Raw genomic sequence first — 20131 nt, 5'->3', positions numbered from 1 at the left:
ATTAAATTCAAACGTTTTTATTTCACAGCGAAATTCTTACGTTATAAGTTAAATACATTAAATAAGTATTAATTCTAATAATATTTTATTATTTTGCTATCTACCCAAGAAATTATTTACATTTAATATAAATCAGTTGGAATAGTCCAATAATTAATTCTCAAACTGAACGCAATTGAGCATTAGAAATTGGTTCAATGTGTTTTTTGCTGAATGCTTCATGGTACTATTTAGTCATACATTGCAATTACAAAATAACTCTATCGAAAAAGGCAATTTAGGCTCTTACCCGATTAATAACAAGAATTTGAACTAGAACAGTATAATTGATTCAACAGGTAAATACTAAATAAGGTTCAATGTAAACAAACTCCTTGACATGAGAACCAATTTGTCTAATCTTCTGCAAAAGTATCATTCTCTAAGATGTTTGTATATTATGTTGGTTTTACCAGCAATATGCAGCAGTTAATATAATATTGTGAAATACACTATGTTCGAGTCATGAATTATATTAAATATAGCGACTATGGTATACTATGTACATGTATTCTAAAGATCGGCGTAGACTTAACATTGCCTTTAGATTATTATTGTTTCCCCCTTAGAGTTAGTAGAGAGGGCTCTCTGAGAACTGAGAACTGAGAACACGGAACATCCACAAGGACAAAGCTCATTGTGGAGGAGTTTCCTTTCTAAATGAAATGAGGATTCTAGCGCGGATGGATGACACCAACTTATGATTTGGACAGTAAATAGCTTAAAAAAACATACCAGAAAATACTATCAGTCTTCATAACTCTTATAATTACAGACACTGATATTATATAAATAAAAGAGACATCACAACAAAAGGAAATGCTATGGAAAAGACAACACACAATATATAATTTAAATAAATAAAACCAATATTAAAATAATTAAAATTGCATTATAAAATAAACAAAGTCTAGATGAAATTTTAACACAAGTTGAATATTTGGATACAAATGAAATGTACAATACAATACAAGACACTCAATATTCTGAAATCAATATAAATTCACAATTCCAATTTTAGTGTCAAGTAATGTTTATAAATAACTAAGCTAATATCTTAAGAATACAATATTATCACGCTGGTGTATAAATAACGAAAAAAAGGTTTGTTTCTACAACACTAATATAGTGTCATGGAAGTGATATAAAATTGAAACTTTCCAAACAAAAGTTTTTTCAACTAGGTATTTGTATTTTGTTAATCATTTATGAAAAAAATCTTTGATTAATGCATCGAGATTCTATTATTTTACTTAAAACAAAAAACCACTTCGTTCTTCTTCAAAAATAGGAATGGATAATGTTGATAAGTAAATACCTACTTTTCAAATTTGGAAAATAAAACAGTAAAATATTTTACTAAAATTGATGAAAAAAAAACCAATAAATTTGCCAATAGATTTCAAACTTAATTGAATAAAAAAACAAACCGAGTTGTATAACCTAATAATAGATTGTGCACGAAACACAATCAATAAATTCATAAATATGCATTCCAAGTATATCACGTAGATTCGTATGTGTTTTATCGATCACCATTCAAGCAGTCTCTCGTTTGCCAAATAAAGGAGTAATTATACTAAATTAATAAATAAATAATATTCATCTGGCAAGATACTAGGAAAAGTTGAGAGACTGGGAGAATTTGGGCAATCACTAATTTAAATAAATAACTACGAGTAATATGAATAATTTTAGAGTTGCACAGTTGCAACCTTAGTATACTGCTATTCACTATTCTAGAATTGGCGGAATTTCCTAATTATATAAATAGTAACATAAAACTTGTTTGGTAGCATTAACACTTCACAGTGAACACATAATAATTACATTACACATTCATTTCACTCTGATACCAAGAACATGTACAAGTACATGAAGACCTTACAGGAATTTCTACAAATATAACTGAAAAATTTGGCGGCTACTTATTATTAATCATAAATAATAATATTACTTATATTCGCAATTCTTCTAAAGGCAGTTCAATCTGCTCTCAGTAAATCTAAACATAACAGTTTCAAATTATACTACGAGGCGCATCACGTTAGATTCTCTTTATATACAAATATCAAGATGTACGCGCCTCTTACCCGATTTAACATCTAAGAACAAATCAGATATTCAAGGAACATTTCACAGAGGCAGTTTGTAAACAGTTATAAACAGTTTGGTATCACAATTAGCAGCAACCACTTCAGCAACCTCCAACGACAACACTGCGTAGCAGGCACCATCAGATGGCAGCTATCGCCTGGGAACTTATTTCCCATTTAGATGTAGTATGCTACCGGTATCGGTGACTCTTCCTTCCAACTGTACTGTGTTAACTACACATCTTCTATCAAGTATTTATGTACAGGTAACAATGAGGGGGGCTGACCCGGCGGGGCCCCTATATGGCGTGCGGGTGTGTGCTGCAGGGATACGTGCTGCGGTACACAGCCTCTATCGCGTCCCGCCACTCCAGCGCAAAGGACTCAGGGTCTTCTAGGTAGTAGGTTCTGTTGGGCGTGTGGATGAAGAATATCCGGAAATTCTTGGGCTCCACCCACAGCTCCTTGGACCAGGGGATCTCTCCCTTCACCACCATGTTAGCGGGGTCCACATAGAACAGTCTGGGCCCGGTGGTCAGGAGGAGCATTCTTCGTCTAGCAAACAGGCCCTTTCTCTTGTCCACCAGCCCTTGCTTGAGGATCAGGTTGCCTTCCACGAATCTGTGCCATTTGTTATTCTCTCGCTGTCTTTCCAGTCTCCGTCTGAAGTCTTCTGGGGAGATATCCTGAATTCCACAGCCTGTGAACAAATAAATTAATACTATTTAGTCAAATTAAACAAGTGCACATACTAAAAATTACAAAAACTAATGTCTGTCACTATAAACGCTAAAAAGATTTCATGCGAGAATCTTTTCGAAAAATTTCCGCAGTTCACAATATTCAAGACCGGTATTATTTCGAACGCGCCAGTTCGCATTAAAAAAGTCAGATACAGCACAGAAGTTTTCACCTTGGAATCAACAACAGAAGGGGGTAGGAATTGGGCCTCATTCTTCTATGAAAGCCAAAGTGAAGTATCCATACCAATACGTTATACACAGGTTCTATATGGGCAACTATTAGGGATAGATTACTATTACTGGGTAGATTACCTATTAGGGACATCAGTAGATCGATATTGAAATTTTATAAAAGTTAATTACTGTTGTAACGAATATGTCGTTCGTGAATGTCGCACGGGCATTGTAAAAAACAGTTTTACAAAAGCATACAGCTTGTGCAAAGACAATCAATATATTTATAGCTATCCCCGCGCAGCTGAATTAATAGACCCACCGAACTACCGAAGGCGGTAATGTAATCCACGACCGCCGAGAACTTTTCCACCTCCACCATCTCTCTATGTACGTTACACAAATGCACTTCTCGTCTGGGCTGAGTGCGCCTGCGGAGCAAGGGAAACAAACAAACCCCCGCGTCTCGCGAACCGGTCCACGAGACGACGTTATGAAACAAATGCAGCAGATATTCCTCGCCACGAACCCAGCGCCACACGGTGTATCCGGGTCTGGCTGTCGTTACTGGGAGATGCCACCCAGTGCTAGCCAGACGAGGTGCTGGAGCCGATAGTCACTCAATAGTGGTGCAACATTTCAAGCGACTATAGACGACACGATAATACCAATTGAAACCAAACATATAAAAAAGGAGTTCCACAAATACAATAAATAAAATATTCACCGAGCCAAGGAGCGCAGGGGGCCCGGTCCGAAGCGCCGAGGCGGCCTCCAAAATAAAGTTTGGCGAGCGCGGCCACAAAAGAAACGTTACACAATCGCACTATCGTGAGCATCAAAACATTGAGCTCTATTTAGAGAGAGTCTAGACGCCTTTCATTAAAAATAATATTAAAAAATAAACATGTTATTAGCGGCGCGATGCCTGAAGTTCCCGAGCCACGGCTACGCTAAACGCTGGGGAGATCTCCGAGTAGGAACTGAACCCAACACTGAAAACCATTTAACCTAAACAAATGGAAAGTGAATGGAAAACACAGAGCCCTCAAATTGGCTCTCTAAAGATTAGAAAACGAATAAGGTTGATTTGGTCGAAGGTCATTGCAATGCAAAAACTGATTGATGTATGTCAACTGATTGTTTCGCGAAGGTCCGTGACCTAAATATGGACCTTATGTTCCAAATTGAACAAAACGGGTAATTATATGCTTGATTTGGGAGAACAGACGGCGTAAATAATTTCAATGTTTACCTGCGCAATACAAAATTTAAATGACATGAACTGAATCGTTAATTAGCTAGTTATTTCGCAAGTACCTAGGTATGTGTAGCTTGTAAAAATATTTCGTGAAACCGGAAATAAACCCCCGGAAGGGGTGGAAGGAGTGACATTAACAGATTTCAATTTTGAGAGAGCATCAATCTCTCAGTGATTGATCGCCTTCATAAAAAATATTCATACGAATGTGACGGTAACTGTTATAATAGGAATAGTTTTAATCAATTTAGCTAAGAATGGTCAACTAATTAGTCCAGCTTGAGAATTCGCAGTAACCAGAATTAGCAACCAGCAGACGGTGAATTCCTTCAATATACCGATGACCGTCATATCTGGGGCAGGTATTGAAAATGAAAGAGAGAGAGGAGAGGAGATAGGAAAAAAGAGATTGCGTAGTTTGTGGATTTTGCGCAGTTTGAGGATTTTTCGTGGCTTGTAATATAGCCACAAAACTGCTTCCGTCTGGCTTGTGTTCACACAGCCAGGCCCCAACACCTTACAGCCGGCCGGAGAAATTCAGCCGGCCTGGAGCAGGCGCACGCGCCCCAACTGCCCTTTTCAAGGCAATCTTCGCAATTCACTTACGTCGTCCCAACTGCCTTTCTCAAGGCATTCAGCAAATTACGCAACTAATATAAATTTTTCTCGTTTCAGAATAATTCAACCCAAAAATGCCGTACCACCGCACGCCAAGAGGAATAGCGACTTTTAAGCGCAACAAGCCCCTGTCCATGGATTTCCCGGAGGGTGCCACAGGCTGGAGATTCAATCCAGATACACACGAGCAGGAATTCGTGTTTGGATCCTCGCAGATCGGCTCCGGCTCGGCAACCGGATCACCAAGAGCCACATCACCCATGGTAGAGGAATGGACGAGGGCTACGGCTTCAAAGCGCCCCCATTCCCCCCCAAAGCCCATTTTTCGTCTGGTTCACGAAAACAAATATGAACCCTTACATAAAGTAAGCGAACCGGCCCAGGATATCCCGTCGCCACCGACGAAGAAACGCCCGACGCCACCAAGACCAGTGGCGTCCACCAGCAGAGACCAGGCGCCCACCAGCCGAACGACTGCACCGACTCTTGGGAAGAGCACACGAGTCCCGCCCGTAATCATGACCATAGGGTCAATGACGCACGGAGACATCACGAAGGAAGTTCAGAGGCACATTGGAAGTGCCCACTTCAACTTCCGGTATGCCAAAGGAGGCAAAATCAGCGTTGTGGTGAGCTCGGTAGAAGCCCACAAAAAACTGACAGCAGCCCTACGTGGAGAGGAGAAGCCTTTCCACACCTTCACCACAGAAGCAGAGAAACTCAAGAAGACCGTCATCAGGGGACTCCCGAAGTTGTCACCAGGTGACATAATGGAAGACCTTGAGAATCAAGGCTTCCCGGCAAGGACTGTGGTCATGATGACCACCCCGGGAACAGAATACCCGCTTTACCTGGCACACTTTGGCCAGGAAACAAACATGGGCCACCTGAGAGCCGCGGTGATCTACCTGTGCCACTGCAGGATTACATTAAGAAAGTACCGAAGCAACCATCTACAACACGGAACACAGTGCCACAGGTGCCAAAATTTCGGACATGGGTCCAGAAATTGCGCACACGTCGCTCGCTGCGTCAAATGCGAAGGAAGTCACGCCACACCGGAGTGCCCGAAAACAAATCGAGAAGAGCCGGCCGTCTGCTGCAACTGCGGCGGAGCCCATCCCGCAAACTACGGCAAATGCCCCAACAGGGTGGCATACGTAGCTGCTCTCCAGCGAAGACAGGAGCAATCCAACGCCCAGAGGCGCAAAGAGGCAGAGCCCCGGGCACAGAGACCCGCGGCCAGAGTTGACGGCCGATCCTGGGCGGACGTAGCGGGCCGAAGCAACCACCAGCAACAGGCTCCTGAACAACAGGAACCACCAAGAACCACACCAGAACAACGCCAAGCGCCAAACACCGGATCCTCTGATGACGAGGACATAATGATCCTACTGCGAGGCCTCATCAGGGTACGCGAAAAATTGGCCTCCTGCTCATCAAAGACAGAGAAACTGATTATCCTAATGGAGCTCCTCAAGGAGATCACACCGTGAAGCTCCATGAGAAAAATAACAGCGATGACGAAGAAATAGTATCCTTTTTTAATATAACAAAATATGTTTTTTCTTCCACAGGAATTCTCTAACAAACTTTTTTGCAGGACCACCGAAGCGAAAAGGACGCAGCCAAAACATGAAAAAAATGAAATACTTAAATTCAGTAAATCACAAAGTCAAACAGCGTAAAAAGTTCAGAACTTATTGTTTTCTTTTTCTTGTCATTTGTATGAGGTTTTTTATCCAGTTAAGAATTTTTCCTCATAAAACTTATTAATGTAACATAAATTCAGTCAATTAAATACAACCATCAGATGGTGATAGTAATAAGGCTAATCAGCCGCAGTACTAGTTAGTTAGAAACATGAAGGGTATTGTTATAAGCCCTAGCTAGTTAGAGGATTACGAAAGAATCCATAAAATCAAAAAAACAAAAAAAATTGAAAATGAAAATGCGCAATATTGCAGAAGTAGGCCGCAGCCGAATGTCGCGTTACTGTGGAGTTACTCGAACAGTCCCTACCACCTTCCATGGCACACGGCAGTCGGGCGGAATTCATTCATCTGACGGTGGGCGGCCTCGGCAGCAGGGGGGGAGGCGGGAAGTCGGTCAGCGAAATGGTTACATGACAGAGCCGTAAACAAAACGTAATGCTTCGAGAGCTGTTGCAATACGTCAATGCGTCATCGCCTGACACCCAAAGTGCTCCGGCTCCCATAAGAGCTAATCGACTAAAGGTGGAGACCGAGAAACTGAATGCTGACGCCCGCGAGCAATCTGATCCTATCTGCGGTCCGCTCCTGTTCTATCAGTGTCTGAATGCCAGTAACCAGTAGTCATAGTCAGTGTACTGGACTTGCATAAGGCACCAGCAACACGCTGTGTTGGGTGTTGGCAATTCTCCTTGTCGCGCAACAAACAGTTGTGCAGTCTTGACCAACTGCCACCGAGGGTTTCAATAACGCAAGGAATACACATTCGCTTACGACCAACAAACAAGTCATCTTTGTTACAAATAAGGAAACGTAATGAATTAAATAAGCACCAGGTCGAAGATTGAATTATTTTTTTACGGTTAATATAATTTAACAAAAACGGTGGAAAGGCCTTGCCTTGTTGGGACAAAACATAATTGTGAAATAATGTTCACATTATTTCACAATTATGTTCTAAAGTAAAGATGGAATAATGTTAAATACGAAGGAAATAAAATAATCCCAAGTTGACGGAATCAATACGGATTTATAATGATCGCTCAAAGCCGGATCTAATAACAAGATGACAAAGCGAAACCCCCTTTCCGCCGCAGTTGTATAGAAAGTCAAGACCGTTTTTGTTTTGAACGAGCGATGGTTGCGCAACATCAACGCTCCGCTATCTGCGCAATAGTCCGCAAGGCTGTACTGTACCATAATACGCTCCCAAACTGGCCCAGACAGATAGACAACCATCAAGCCGACAAGCGTCACAACGGAAAAGCCCAGCTACACTACTCGCGAAGTTGATCGAAGTTGACCGAATACGATAGTGTGGGCACGAACTTCACTTCGCTTCGGGCAACTTCGCTTCGCGTCGCCCGACTTCCGATTGTTGTCGGTAAATGCGCCCGAGTCAAAGGACTGGACTAAGTTACTCGCGAAGTTGCACGAGTGTGGGCACGCACTTCGAACTTCGGCCAACTTCGGCCAACTTCGTCGAGGACTTCGTCGAAGCGTCGAAGCGAGTAGTGTAGCTGACGCTTAAGGAGAGTTATCAGCCGGGCAGAGGCAGAGGACACATAATATTATCGGTGTTTCGGGAGATGATTTGAATAAGATGGATATCGACGCACTGATAGTCCGCGGTGCAGAACCTTTGCGAGATTATTCGCGGAACAAAAGAAGCGAAAGTCTTCCGGGCCGCACTCGCTTTAGGTGGAGTATGTTTGCTGTCCCGGCAATAATGCCGGCCGTTCATATTCGAGGCCCGCCGGTCCCGCGCAGTCTGCTCGAGGAACTTTCTTCTCTCACGGCAAGTGGGCCGTGGGCACCGTTGGGAAACTGGGTCCGGTTTTTGGTGATCATTAGCCATGGGAAGTCGACGTGGAGAATGCACCCAGAGAGCTCGGGCTCGGCTCGCGGGGCAGCCTGCCCAATTATTAAAACATTCTCAGCGGCGGCCGTGAGAGTGAAAGTCGCACAGGCAAGGGAGAGTTGTGAATGCAGCGGGTCCGTATGTCACGTAACGGTACACATGATACATGACACATGATACGTTGACACGTTGAGTTTAGACGTTCGACACAATGATTCCTAAAATACTGTTTCCCTGTTTAAGAACTATATTTTTTGAGGAAACGGAAGGAGCAAACGATTGAAACATATTTAATCGACCGCAAAATAGAATTGATCAGAACCGTCAACACCTACCCCGGCTACATGAATTATTGTAATCGAGTTAAGTAGTATAATAATGTTAAGTAGTATGATAATGTAAGTAGTATGATAATACTATGTAGTATAATAAGATTATGTTTTCAGGTGTCCCGGCAGTTGGGAATACCGTCACTTCCGGTGGAGCGAGTTACTCCATTCATCATCAGCGCAGACGTCATCTCGATTAGTATTCCGTCGGCCCGGTGGCCCGTGCCCGGTGCTAGGCTCCCAGCATCCCGCGGAGGTATTACTGTTATCTTATTTCGGTGGTTTAATTTAAGTGGGCAATTATTGTATTTTACGTCAGACTCCCGATTCGAGTTGGGCATGTGCGGGAGGCGTGAGGAATGAGGGATCCTCCCGAGCCCAGACGGTCTTGCATCGTGTCTTGTCGTCCACGGCATATTTCATCCTCTATTTATAGCTAGACGCTTTAAATGTCGCCAGTACGAGATATACGGGAAAACAATGCGACAGGACTATTCCCAGACTGCCAACTGCCACGGTGGACTGGTAGACCGGTGGACAATTTAGTGCAGGAACAGTGTAGCAACCAACACACATCCGCAAAATAAGAAACGCGTCAATGCTGCGTCAAATTTTATCCCGCGAGACGGGAAAAGCCATTCCATATTACGTTCACACATCGGAACAGGATATACACAAGACCGTTTTAGCTGCCAGAGCGGTGAGCAGTGAGCAGTGAACAGTGAACAGTGAACAGTGAACAGTGAATAGTGAACACCCCACTATCAATCGCCCCCAGTCAAAGTAAAAACGCGGAAAATACACAGCACAGAGCGCTAAAAGTGTTTATTTATAAAATCGGCCCGTAACATGCGAAATGTTAGTTATGGCTCGCTTTAGGGGGTCGGCATACATTGCAATAATCAAATTAATGTATCTCACATCACTGTTCAGAAAACCACCCGTTCAGACGGATATTTACAAACAAATTAACCGTGCAGCTAGAAGACATAATCGCCGGAAAAGTGAAGTGTGACGTAGAGACATATGGAAAAATATTTGTACAGCATTTATTATTCTTTAAGCCTTTTATAGGTTTATGCAAATACACCGAGAGAGGCCTAGCAACGGTGGCAGTGGCTGGCGCTGAGGAAAAACTATATTATTATTGAATGAAAACATTGACTTAAGCTGATGCTTCAGGGGAATATGGTAGTAACAGCGACAAAACAGAAGCACAGAACAAAAGGCTAATGCAGATGGCTATAATTCATGTCTGTCAGGTGGTGCCAGTTACACAAGTGTTTGGTTGAGCCCATAACACCTCAGGTGCAAGCCTAAAGCCTAGACCAACAAGGTTTCCAAAAGGACCCGTCTTTCAGAAAATAAGTTAGTAAACACATTGTCTGTTTCTCCCATGGTCTACTATTTCAATAAATCTACCAAGAACAAGAACATTATTCTAAAACAACAACGACTTGCCTTGCCTTGCATTAAAGCGAAATACAAAAAAGAAGAGCGCGCCGTGTGTGTGAGTGACGGATGGTGCCTGGGGCTATGTAGTAGTAACTAGGTGCAATGTGCAATGTGAACCGAAACCTAACCTACCGCAAGGATTATTGCAATGGGTTCCTGCACACATAATGCTGGATGCATTGTTGTGCTTGTTTACTGGCTCGAGTGACAACTACAACTACTTGACTTGCAAGGATTCTTGCTCGCACACACATATGTATGAGCACAATGTGTTATTTACACCTTTCGAATGTAAATTGAATCCTAATACACCCTGACCAGTAAATAAATATAAAGGCATAGGAGTAAACGCGAGCAAATGTGCTCAGTGAGATAAACTAGTTGGCAACAGCAGTAGGTAGTAGGCACTGTGCGTGTGCATGCAGTCGTCGGGTGTCGGCTGTCTGGGACACAAGTATTCTAGACCACAGACAGTGTGGGCGGGTGCAGTATGTACCGTATAGGTAGTCGTATGGAGAAGAAGCTTACCTTGAGGCTTAGTGGGGGGAGAAAGAGTGGCGGGGTCCTCGAGGTCCAACTCGAGCAACCGCCGGAGCTGCAGGTCTCCCAGGCCGGGCTCCAAGTGGTCGGGCACGCGGTACTGGTTGTTGATGCTTTCCTCGGCGGCGCGGCCAGGCAGGTAGGGGTAAATGGGAGGGGGACAACTGTCTCTCAGCGTATCCCAGTCCACTCCCGCGAACAGGCGGTGCTTCCTGATGCTGCTGTAGCGGTCTTCAGGGTCCGCTGCGCCCAGCCTCTCGGCGGGGTCCAGCACAAGCAGCTTTTCCACGAGGTCCTTGGCGTCAGAGTCAAACCCTTCAGGGAACTCGTACTCCAGGTTGATGATCTTCTGGAAGATGAGGTACTCGCTGCCAGCGCGGAAGGGCGGCAGGCCAGAAACCATTTGGTAGATGATGCAGCCGAGCGCCCACAGGTCGGAGGCGCGCGAGACGCTCTTGTCCGTGAGGAGCTCGGGGCTGACGTACTGAGCGGTGCCCACAAAGCTCATTCTTCGCCTACGGGACTTTTCCTCACCGCCCTCCTTTTCGTCTTCTCCTCCGCTATCCTTCTTACTGTCTGGGGATTCTGTCGGCCTAATGATCTTTGCTGAACCGAAATCCGTCACAACAACGTGCATTTTCTCGTCCAATAGGATGTTCTCCGGCTTGAGGTCTCTGTGAATAATGCCTCTCTTGTGCATCTCCTCTAAAGCCAGTAAGAGCTCCGCGGCGTAGAACCTCGTACAATCCAGGTCAAATGATCCGACCTTATTGATGTGCGGCAAGAGTTCGCCGTTCTTAGCGAAGGTGATCACAAAGTAGAGCCTCTCAGCGTCTTGGAAGGTGCAGAAGAGGCGAACGAAGCCGTGGCTCACATTGTACAGCATATTGAGAACTTCCTTTTCTCTCTTGATGTATTCTGCTTTCTTCTCTCTCATTATGTGTCTCTTCTCGCAGACTTTGACTGTGAAAAAATAAAAACTAATTTAGTTATTTTACCCTCGTTTTTACAAAAAAAATCAAATAGGGTTAATGCACACGTTTTGAGTTCGTCCACCTTCCATGAACAGATGTCGTTTGTTGGGAAGGTTGTGCGGCTCTTTAAGAATCCTTTGAAATATTAATGGAAAAAACAGGTTTTAAGAAACCAATTTCCTACACTCGTCTCGGCAGGTGTTAGGCGTAGATGTGTCCGGTAATGACGACATTCGTAAATACCTTTCTAAATTTGTCGCGCAGCCGGATCCAAGACGAGTTGTGAATTGCCAAAGGATATGTTGATGAGGGTGGTTTGGAATATTGATATAATACTCACTGGCATATTCCTTCCCGTTGTGGATGTACTTGGCGAGGTAGACGGTGCTGAAGCAACCCTCGCCAATGACCTTGCCGAAAATGAAGTCTTTGGCGCTTTTCTTCACGTTGGGGTTGGGGTCCGCGATTGGCACGGTTGGCACGGTTGGCGCAGGGGGCGCGGGGGCTGCTGTGGGCTGCGGAGCCGGCGGAGCGGCGGGCGCGGGGGGCACCATGACCGGAGCGGACTCGGCCGGACTCTGAGGGCGCCCGTTAATCTGCAACAACACAACACAACAATCAGTCTTCACTCGCCACTAAGTAAACTGGTTTACCGGAATTCACCGTCGGCTGTCGACTGCCTTAACCGCCTACTGCTTACTGCCTTCTGTCGACTACCGAGGAAATCTTTCGTGTACACTTGGAATGTCAACACGGCACCACTGTGGTTTACAAAGGATAGAGTGTTATCATAACAATGTATCAAAATAAGCATCGGTAAAAACAAATTTATATTTTACAATTTTTTAACATTTCTATCAATATTTGAATGGAAACATTATTAAAATTCTTCGTTTCATAAAGTGGTAAAAATAATATCCCACAAAATGTTAAAAATTCCTAAAATATTTTGTGTATATTCCAGAATGCCTAGAACCCGGGCCTTAGATACAAATGTTTCCAATAAATAACGTAGGTAAACAAATTTTACGAGCCCGTATTGAACACAATCGAGATTTAATAACCGCCATAGCCGTTATCGGAAGGAAGATTTTATCACAAAACACGATATACTCTTACGTGTCTTGGAGATACTACCTAAAACTCGGACTTAGAAAAAACAAATCAAAATTAAGAAGTTGTATAATAATATGCACATATTCCAACAGACAATCGGTTTACCTTGACTTTCATGATGGCAAAAACAGAATCCGGGAAAGAGCGACGCACTGAGGGCGGACAAGTAGCGAGTAACTAACTGACTGACACTAGACGTTCGTTACGGGACCCATCACTGGTGATTTCGGGAAAAGGTGGCGGGCGACAAGTGGCCGCGGACGTTACTGAAAGCGACACTGAGCGAATGAGTGCGAACCGCGACTGTGACTACTTGATCGCGAGTCACGAGGTTCTTAGAGAAAGGCGAGGGGCGACCGTGCGGCGGCGCGGTCGGGACGGCATTGAGGCCGCCGCGGCGCTACGGCGGCGGAGAGGCCGGGCAGGGGGCCGAGGGGTGGAGGGAAGGCCGCCCGCGTCGCGCGTCACGTGTCTTCCCCCCTCCCAAACAAACCAACCACCTCCCGCCTTAAGCGAGAGGAGAGAATCTTGGCTAATTTATTCGCCAATTCGGCGGGAACAAGATGCATGAAATGAACTTGAAACGATTAATACTGTGGCATTGCCGAGAACGTAAACAAAAAGAAAATCTGCCAAGAAAAACTGTTTGTTAAAACGATACTGAAACTTGACATACATGAAAACGATGCTCAAAAAAAACTCATTAGATAGAACAATAATGTTCTTTTTTTAGAGAGATTATAATATTTTTATCGATTCGTTAAACACAAACAACGAGTACGAGTACGAGTACGAGCTTACAAATACGTCACTGAGTTGGGTTTTCCTGTTAGTTAATTGACAACGTAGTGACGTCGTACTTAGCTAGGCGGCAGGTAGCTGTAGCTGCTCGCTAGGCAGGTAGGTAGGCAGGCAGGTACGTACCGCATTGAGTACTCAGTACAATCACTCGGCGGTACGGCGGCGCCGATAATTGCCGTGTACGTCGTACTCGGCAGTGTACTATCATTGTCAGGAAAACATATTCAATAATCATCAGAAGAATTGCGCACAAGGTTCCGGCTCGCGGTGTTATGTAAATGCGGTCTAGCGCTCGTTGCGTCACATATAACGATACCTGACAGAATAATGCGTCGGCTCTATATTGTGCCCACTAACCGCATTACTGCAGAACAGAACCGTATCTAACGTAATTATAAGGAATATTGTACACCGACTTCAAAACACAATTTTATGATCAATGGTCCGTTACAAGTATTAATTTTAAGAATGCAAAGCAGCGATATAAAAGAAATTGGTGTCACTGTGAACCGAGACAAACAAACAAATTATGACAATCATTGACGTCACTGGCAAAGACACAAAAAGCACGCATGGTTCATTAAAAAAATCGGGGTACGTTAAGTATTGAGTTCGACGCTAAACGTTCCAGGCTTACTTAACTCATTGAAGGGGAATAAATGTGTCATTTTATTGCTGTACTAAAAATAAAAACATATATTTAAGTAGTAAGTTTTTTAATGGAAATCAATTTTTTATAAAGATAAATTAGAAGGCTTTGATTGAACGCTACTAATTTTGATAAAATCTGACTGTTTAAGAAGTGATGAGCGTTCTGTATTCTATGGGATGCTGAAACCACCGACCGCGGAAAGTAAACACGAAGACTCGGTTGGAATTAATATGACATCATATGCAAATTAAAACAGTGTGGAAATGACATCACGAATATGATTGAAGTACCGCGAACAGAGCATTCCACAATCCGTACAAGTGAAAGCCAGCGGAATTATTGTTCCATTGCATTTCCTCAATGTAAATCGTGTCATCCTCTCCATGTTTACTTTGAGCTCTCGACTCTCGATCCGCCTTCATCGCTATCTGATTCTGATTACGCTTTAGCAATCTAATTTAGAAAACAAAATTAACCTATAAGCGGCATAGCATACTCGTGTAAACCTCCAGATAATACAGGTGCGGTATAAGAATGGTGTAAGAATTGCATGGTAAACCGCACCAAAATAAGTTATTAATAAATTATTAGCGTGCACTATTACTTATATATTTTATCGAGATTTGCGGCTTTCCCCAAGGCTTGTCGTAAAACCCTCGCCATTAATTGTGAATAGTCAATATCCACAATAAACAATCAGAGTAATATCAATAACAGTATAATGTTCGTAACACGTTTGCTGCAGCGCACCGCTATTGCAAATATTAGCACGTGCCGCGTGGAAAATAATAAACAAATGTTTTTAAATATTTGTACACATGGAACCAAGAACATAATTGCAAATTATATCCATATGGTCGTAAGCTGCGTCCAGTGTTCTATCAGACCTTAGACTGACCTAGTTACATCTACATGCAGCGCCTTATAGCGATAGGTCCGTTGTAACGTCCCCCTCTTTCTCATAAACGTCGCATGGAATAGAAGTAGAAAAGGCAGGACTGCAATATCCAATTAACAGTCACAAACCACTCAATAACGAACCTGGATCAAAAATTACCAATACAAATTAAAAATTCTTTTCGGGGTCAGTCGTTGATAAGAGCTACTTAACGCATTTTAAATAAAACGAACAGTTTTTGGCTTATTGAATGCGGAAGTTCCAAAGTAGATAAATAAATAGTAGGTAAACCTTAAACGGGAAAAATCAGTGGCCACCGCCGTTCTCCTTACCGCAGAGTTAAGCTGCCGCTGCCACCGACAGTGGGCAGTGGGCAGTGGGCAGTGGATAGCGGGCAGGACGGTGGTGGCAAGAGCGACCACTCGCCACCGGGTAATCCCGAGAAAATCCATTCGGCCACCGGAAGCACAACACATTGCGGAGGTTCTCACTTATAGAAATACCAACGCGGACTCCGTTACGGGTGTACCTCTTTTGGACGCGGGCGAGACGGTACAATAACTTGAGCTATTTTTAGCACATCTTTTACTACATCTTATTATTTCGATATCCCGCTCTTAATTGTATAGTGGAACGGAATCAGCTAACTAAACTGCTGCAGTTCGATAACAACAGCGAATATAGAAACGGCTGTCAAACAAAATCAATGCTAAAAGCATAAACCAACTGAACAAAAAATATATATTTTAACTACATTATTTGTCACAAAGAAAATCAATACATAATAATTAATAATCATCTATGTAACTAATGTTGTTAATGTTCGTTTGTACCAAACCTAAAATCTCCGAAATTTCTTCACCGATTGCTGTGAAATTTTGACACAAACACCCATACTATATTGACATCACCTGTGACACGCGTTATTGCTTCTCTATCTTCACAGACAGGCTGAGCTACAGCAACTAGTGGTAGGGTACAGCTAGTAATAATAATAAAAATGCCCTTGAGTCTTATCTTCCAAATATCTGAAAAAGTACACATTTATATTTTGGGTTGGTATAAACAGTACATATACATATATTAATTTTCTTTTTCAAATAATGAAGTTAAAATCTATTTTAAATGTATATTTTTTTTTTTAAATCGTATCATATTTGTTTTGTTGGTATAAAATTCGTATCTTCAGTATGTTTAAAACTTCACTTTTTAATTTGGTTAACATGTCGCGTCTTTGTCGAGGAAACGTGATACTTGTCTGCTTGCTGCTATTTGTGTGTAACCTTTGATGATTCACGGAATAACTGTGTCGCTGCCGTTTGGAAGTGCATCCTGTCACACATACAAGGCGATGCGATGCTATGCTGTGCACGGGATTAGCCGAGCGCCGAGCTGAGGACCGAATATAGTAACGGCGACTGCTATTATACCAAACTATGAATGGCAATGATCCTACTCGAACAAATACTAGTGATTCACTCGGCTCCATTCACCGCTACGTGTGTACACTGCACTATACTATACTACACTATACCACACTCCATACTTTACTCGCCACTCGACTACCTACGGCGGAAATGAAATATAGCTTAACAATACTAATGGCGGTGCTAATGGCAAGGGCCGCCCATCGAATGGCAAATATGATTTCGTAACCGTTCATTCATTCAAGCAAGTATGCATAGTTGATGCTCGAGACTCTAGACACCTACGGGATAAAAGTACACCATACACGCAACAAGCAAACAGCAGATGTTATGCAGTTTGACTCGAAGCGTAAATAAGATGCCGACTGAAATAGCGAGAGGAAATGTTTGTTCGCAAGGATCCGAGGAAGACTGCGGGGGCTGGCAGAATGGGATTTAATTAGCATGAATATCAACGCGATGACTGCATGTCTATTAATAAGATTAACTTTGAATTACAAATTGGCTGTTCGGTTAGTTAGATCAACTAACGTGATAGTGTGTATGATCTTGCGTTGCGCAGGGCAGTTAGGGCAAGGGGCTAGAGGGGGGGCCCATCCGGCCAGAGTTGAATTCATTCATGATCAGAGACGCTGGGATGCTAAGAGTAGGAGAGGCCACACTCTGCTGCCACGTGGGAGCCACCAGTCAGCCAGTCAGCAGTCAGCCAGCCGTGATGGATAGGAACAGGCCGAACAGGCCCCACGCACAGCTAGAACAGAGCGACACAATGCGCGGTAAAATTTATCGACCTTTGTTGGAAACTGAATAAGCCATGAATAGTCTCGCGGATGCTGTCACGATTGCAAACGGAAAAGTAAGATTAACGACTGAAAGAAAACTGGGTTCCGTCATCTTTACCACCCGGCCGCTGAGAGCTACGCTGTAATCTTTGTAAAGTATGAAGATGTGTGTGTATATTACTCTATTACCCTGTGAAGAATTACCATAGATTATGTTATTAAATACAATGCATTATTTCTTCATCGATTGTAATGATTATAAATATCAGAAGGGCGCGATACTATGACACTGATGGAATGGAAGATGTTGACCAAAGCGGTGACAAAAAACAAACGTATCGAGGCCGGGTCTGCAAGCGGTAAGCAGATGGCTTGGTGATACCAGTGCAGAAATATGATGAATTTGGAAACTGCCACACCTCCATAATATTATAATGTTGCATACCCAGATCTTAAATCGTTTATAAAAAAGAGGGATAGGTTGGTTACAAGTGAACATTGCTGAAATCTGATGAATTAATTCAGCGACGGTTAATTAACCCTGCAAGTATATCATTCTGATACAATGTAGCCGAGCAATAGCTATATGATACATAACGATACAAATAGGGCAATCGGTGGACATTTAGCACTAGTCACCGGTGACGTATTATTATCATATCTACGAGTATCTAAATGCCAAAAACAACGACGAATGGAAAGTTAATTTCGCAATCTTGGCTCGAAATTATATTGGGCTTTATGAGCTTTGTACGGATCGTCATCATTGAAAAAGTATACTTGTCAATAAACGGAATATGATCCTGTCACTGAGAAGGCTGTTGTAACCTCTCTTTCTGATATAATATTATTATTATAGTGGTATGCCGAAAGTTCGAATTTTAACACATTATTTATTTTTATTTATTTATTTACTAAGTTAAAAAGAAATTTAATTTAAATAAAAAAACACATCGTTTATGAGAAAGAGAGCTGATGTTATAACAGCGCTATCAGCAATATGTTGTATCAAAAATAATAAATAGTATCAAGTTTCGGGGGCGAATTGGTGACCGGCACAGGAATGGGCGGATAGGCGGGGGCACATTGACAAAAACCGTATGGGCCGGTTCTTATCTGTCGAGGAAAATGAGACAGGAATCTCCCGTATGATTGTTACGCCTTATCTGCCGGTTAGGAACGGGGAAACCGTTCGGCCAATCGGTCGGCCAACAAACATCCTGCCGCGGACAGGAAGGGATAAGTTCGAGTGTACGAGCGCGGTTTAGAAAATCTGAACACAATTTAATGCGTCTACTTTTAGGTACACACTGGGTTTTCCCCTCAGAATGTGATGTTATTGCGTTTGTCGCTATTATTATAAGTTAAGGAAAGGATGTAAATATATAACAATATTTAAATAAATAAGTTAGGTACTATCCAGTTTCGCCCGACTGTCAACACGCATTTAATTTTGTGACTATCTAATTTTTGGAGACAAAATACTTAGTTACTTTGATTGTTAAAAAAATCTTTGCATTAACCGAAAAATTCACGACAGAAAATATAAATGGTTCGCTTAAATATATCACCTCTTTGGTTCTTTACACAAATAAAAAGTATATACTGGCGACTAGTAACGAACGAATAAAAAATAAACAAATTATAATCGGTCATAAGAATTATGCGCCGTTTGGTATCGAAAATTTGATTTATTTATACCCCCCTACATCCTTATCAACCGTTATATTTATAAACTTGTTTGTCAACTCAGAATGTTCTACCATAAAACACGAATGTATTCACGGCACACAAAGTTCGAAGATGATAATGTAATAACATTGAAAAAAAATACATGCATAGGTATCGAAAAAAACATATATTTCTATAGCCGACAGCGATGAACTTTGAAGACGCTTTGACCTTTGCTAAGATAATACGAGAACCGTGGTTTCATTCATAGTTAGAAATCAGAAACAGTTAAGGGATATAATATATGTTTAAACATTGTAGAAAACACTGAGTTTTATAAATCTGTATTACATAAAACGCAATGTGAGAGAAAATATGAATTATTGGCAAGTAATAAAATGAAGATCGAAGAGCTCACCTTTACGATTAATATGGTACACATAGATTCACGCCTGGTTTTTGTTGGTGATTCCGAAATCAGAGCGGATTAGAGAGATTACTGTACGAGGAGAAGCGTACAGAATTCTCAAAGCGACTGAATAACCAACTGTTGGATGCAGAGTAGTTAAATAATGCGGTTGGGAGGGGGTGTAGTGTATGTAGTATGTAGAGGAAAACAGGTCACCACAATTCACTGGACTCTAGCGGGACACTAAATTCACAACCAACGAAGATAAGCTAAAAAACTTACATGTAAAGACTAGCTTCAGGGATCTTAGGTTGCTGTGATAATTGCCTGATATAAACTGCCTGCTTCATGCAAGAAAACTGCATATTATATGAAAAGTAGTGATTCAAAACTAGCAGTAAAAGTATTACGTTAACGCTAGGACATAATATTTGAGAGTGACGCGAGTTCGGCACGCGTTTTGAGCCAAGGCTGACGTGGCAGTAAAATAGCAAACATTTTCCAGAATCGCTACACACAGCACGTGTAAGGGTTTTATTATCCGAGTCACGGCGAGTATGTAATACCTAAACT

The 20131-nt window shown here is 42.4% G+C and overlaps 1 protein-coding gene across 2 annotated transcripts in view; it reads right to left on the bottom strand.

Moving 5' to 3' along the window:
• The window catches only part of Pdk1 (Phosphoinositide-dependent kinase 1), a 34481-nt gene continuing 14350 nt past the window's right edge, over positions 1 to 20131 (bottom strand). The window contains exons 1-4 of one of the 2 annotated variants that reach the window (XM_089633351.1): positions 13024 to 13516; positions 12143 to 12398; positions 10817 to 11791; positions 1 to 2835 (exon numbers count right to left, since the gene is read on the bottom strand). In XM_089633351.1, the coding sequence (XP_089489477.1) occupies positions 2435 to 2835; positions 10817 to 11791; positions 12143 to 12398; positions 13024 to 13035 (1644 nt within the window). In that variant the 5' untranslated portion in view covers positions 13036 to 13516 and the 3' untranslated portion in view covers positions 1 to 2434. Of the gene's footprint in view, positions 2836 to 10816; positions 11792 to 12142; positions 12399 to 13023; positions 13517 to 20131 lie in introns of those variants that run through there. The other variant, XM_089633350.1, reaches the window with a different exon arrangement.

Source organism: Hesperophylax consimilis, chromosome 7 (assembly GCF_061612785.1).
Source record: "Hesperophylax consimilis isolate HC1 chromosome 7, BYU_Hcon_1.0, whole genome shotgun sequence".
In the NCBI taxonomy this organism is placed as follows: Eukaryota; Metazoa; Arthropoda; class Insecta; order Trichoptera; family Limnephilidae; genus Hesperophylax; species Hesperophylax consimilis.
Note: the sequence above shows the minus strand (reverse complement) of the source record. Positions and strands in the feature narration are given on the sequence as shown.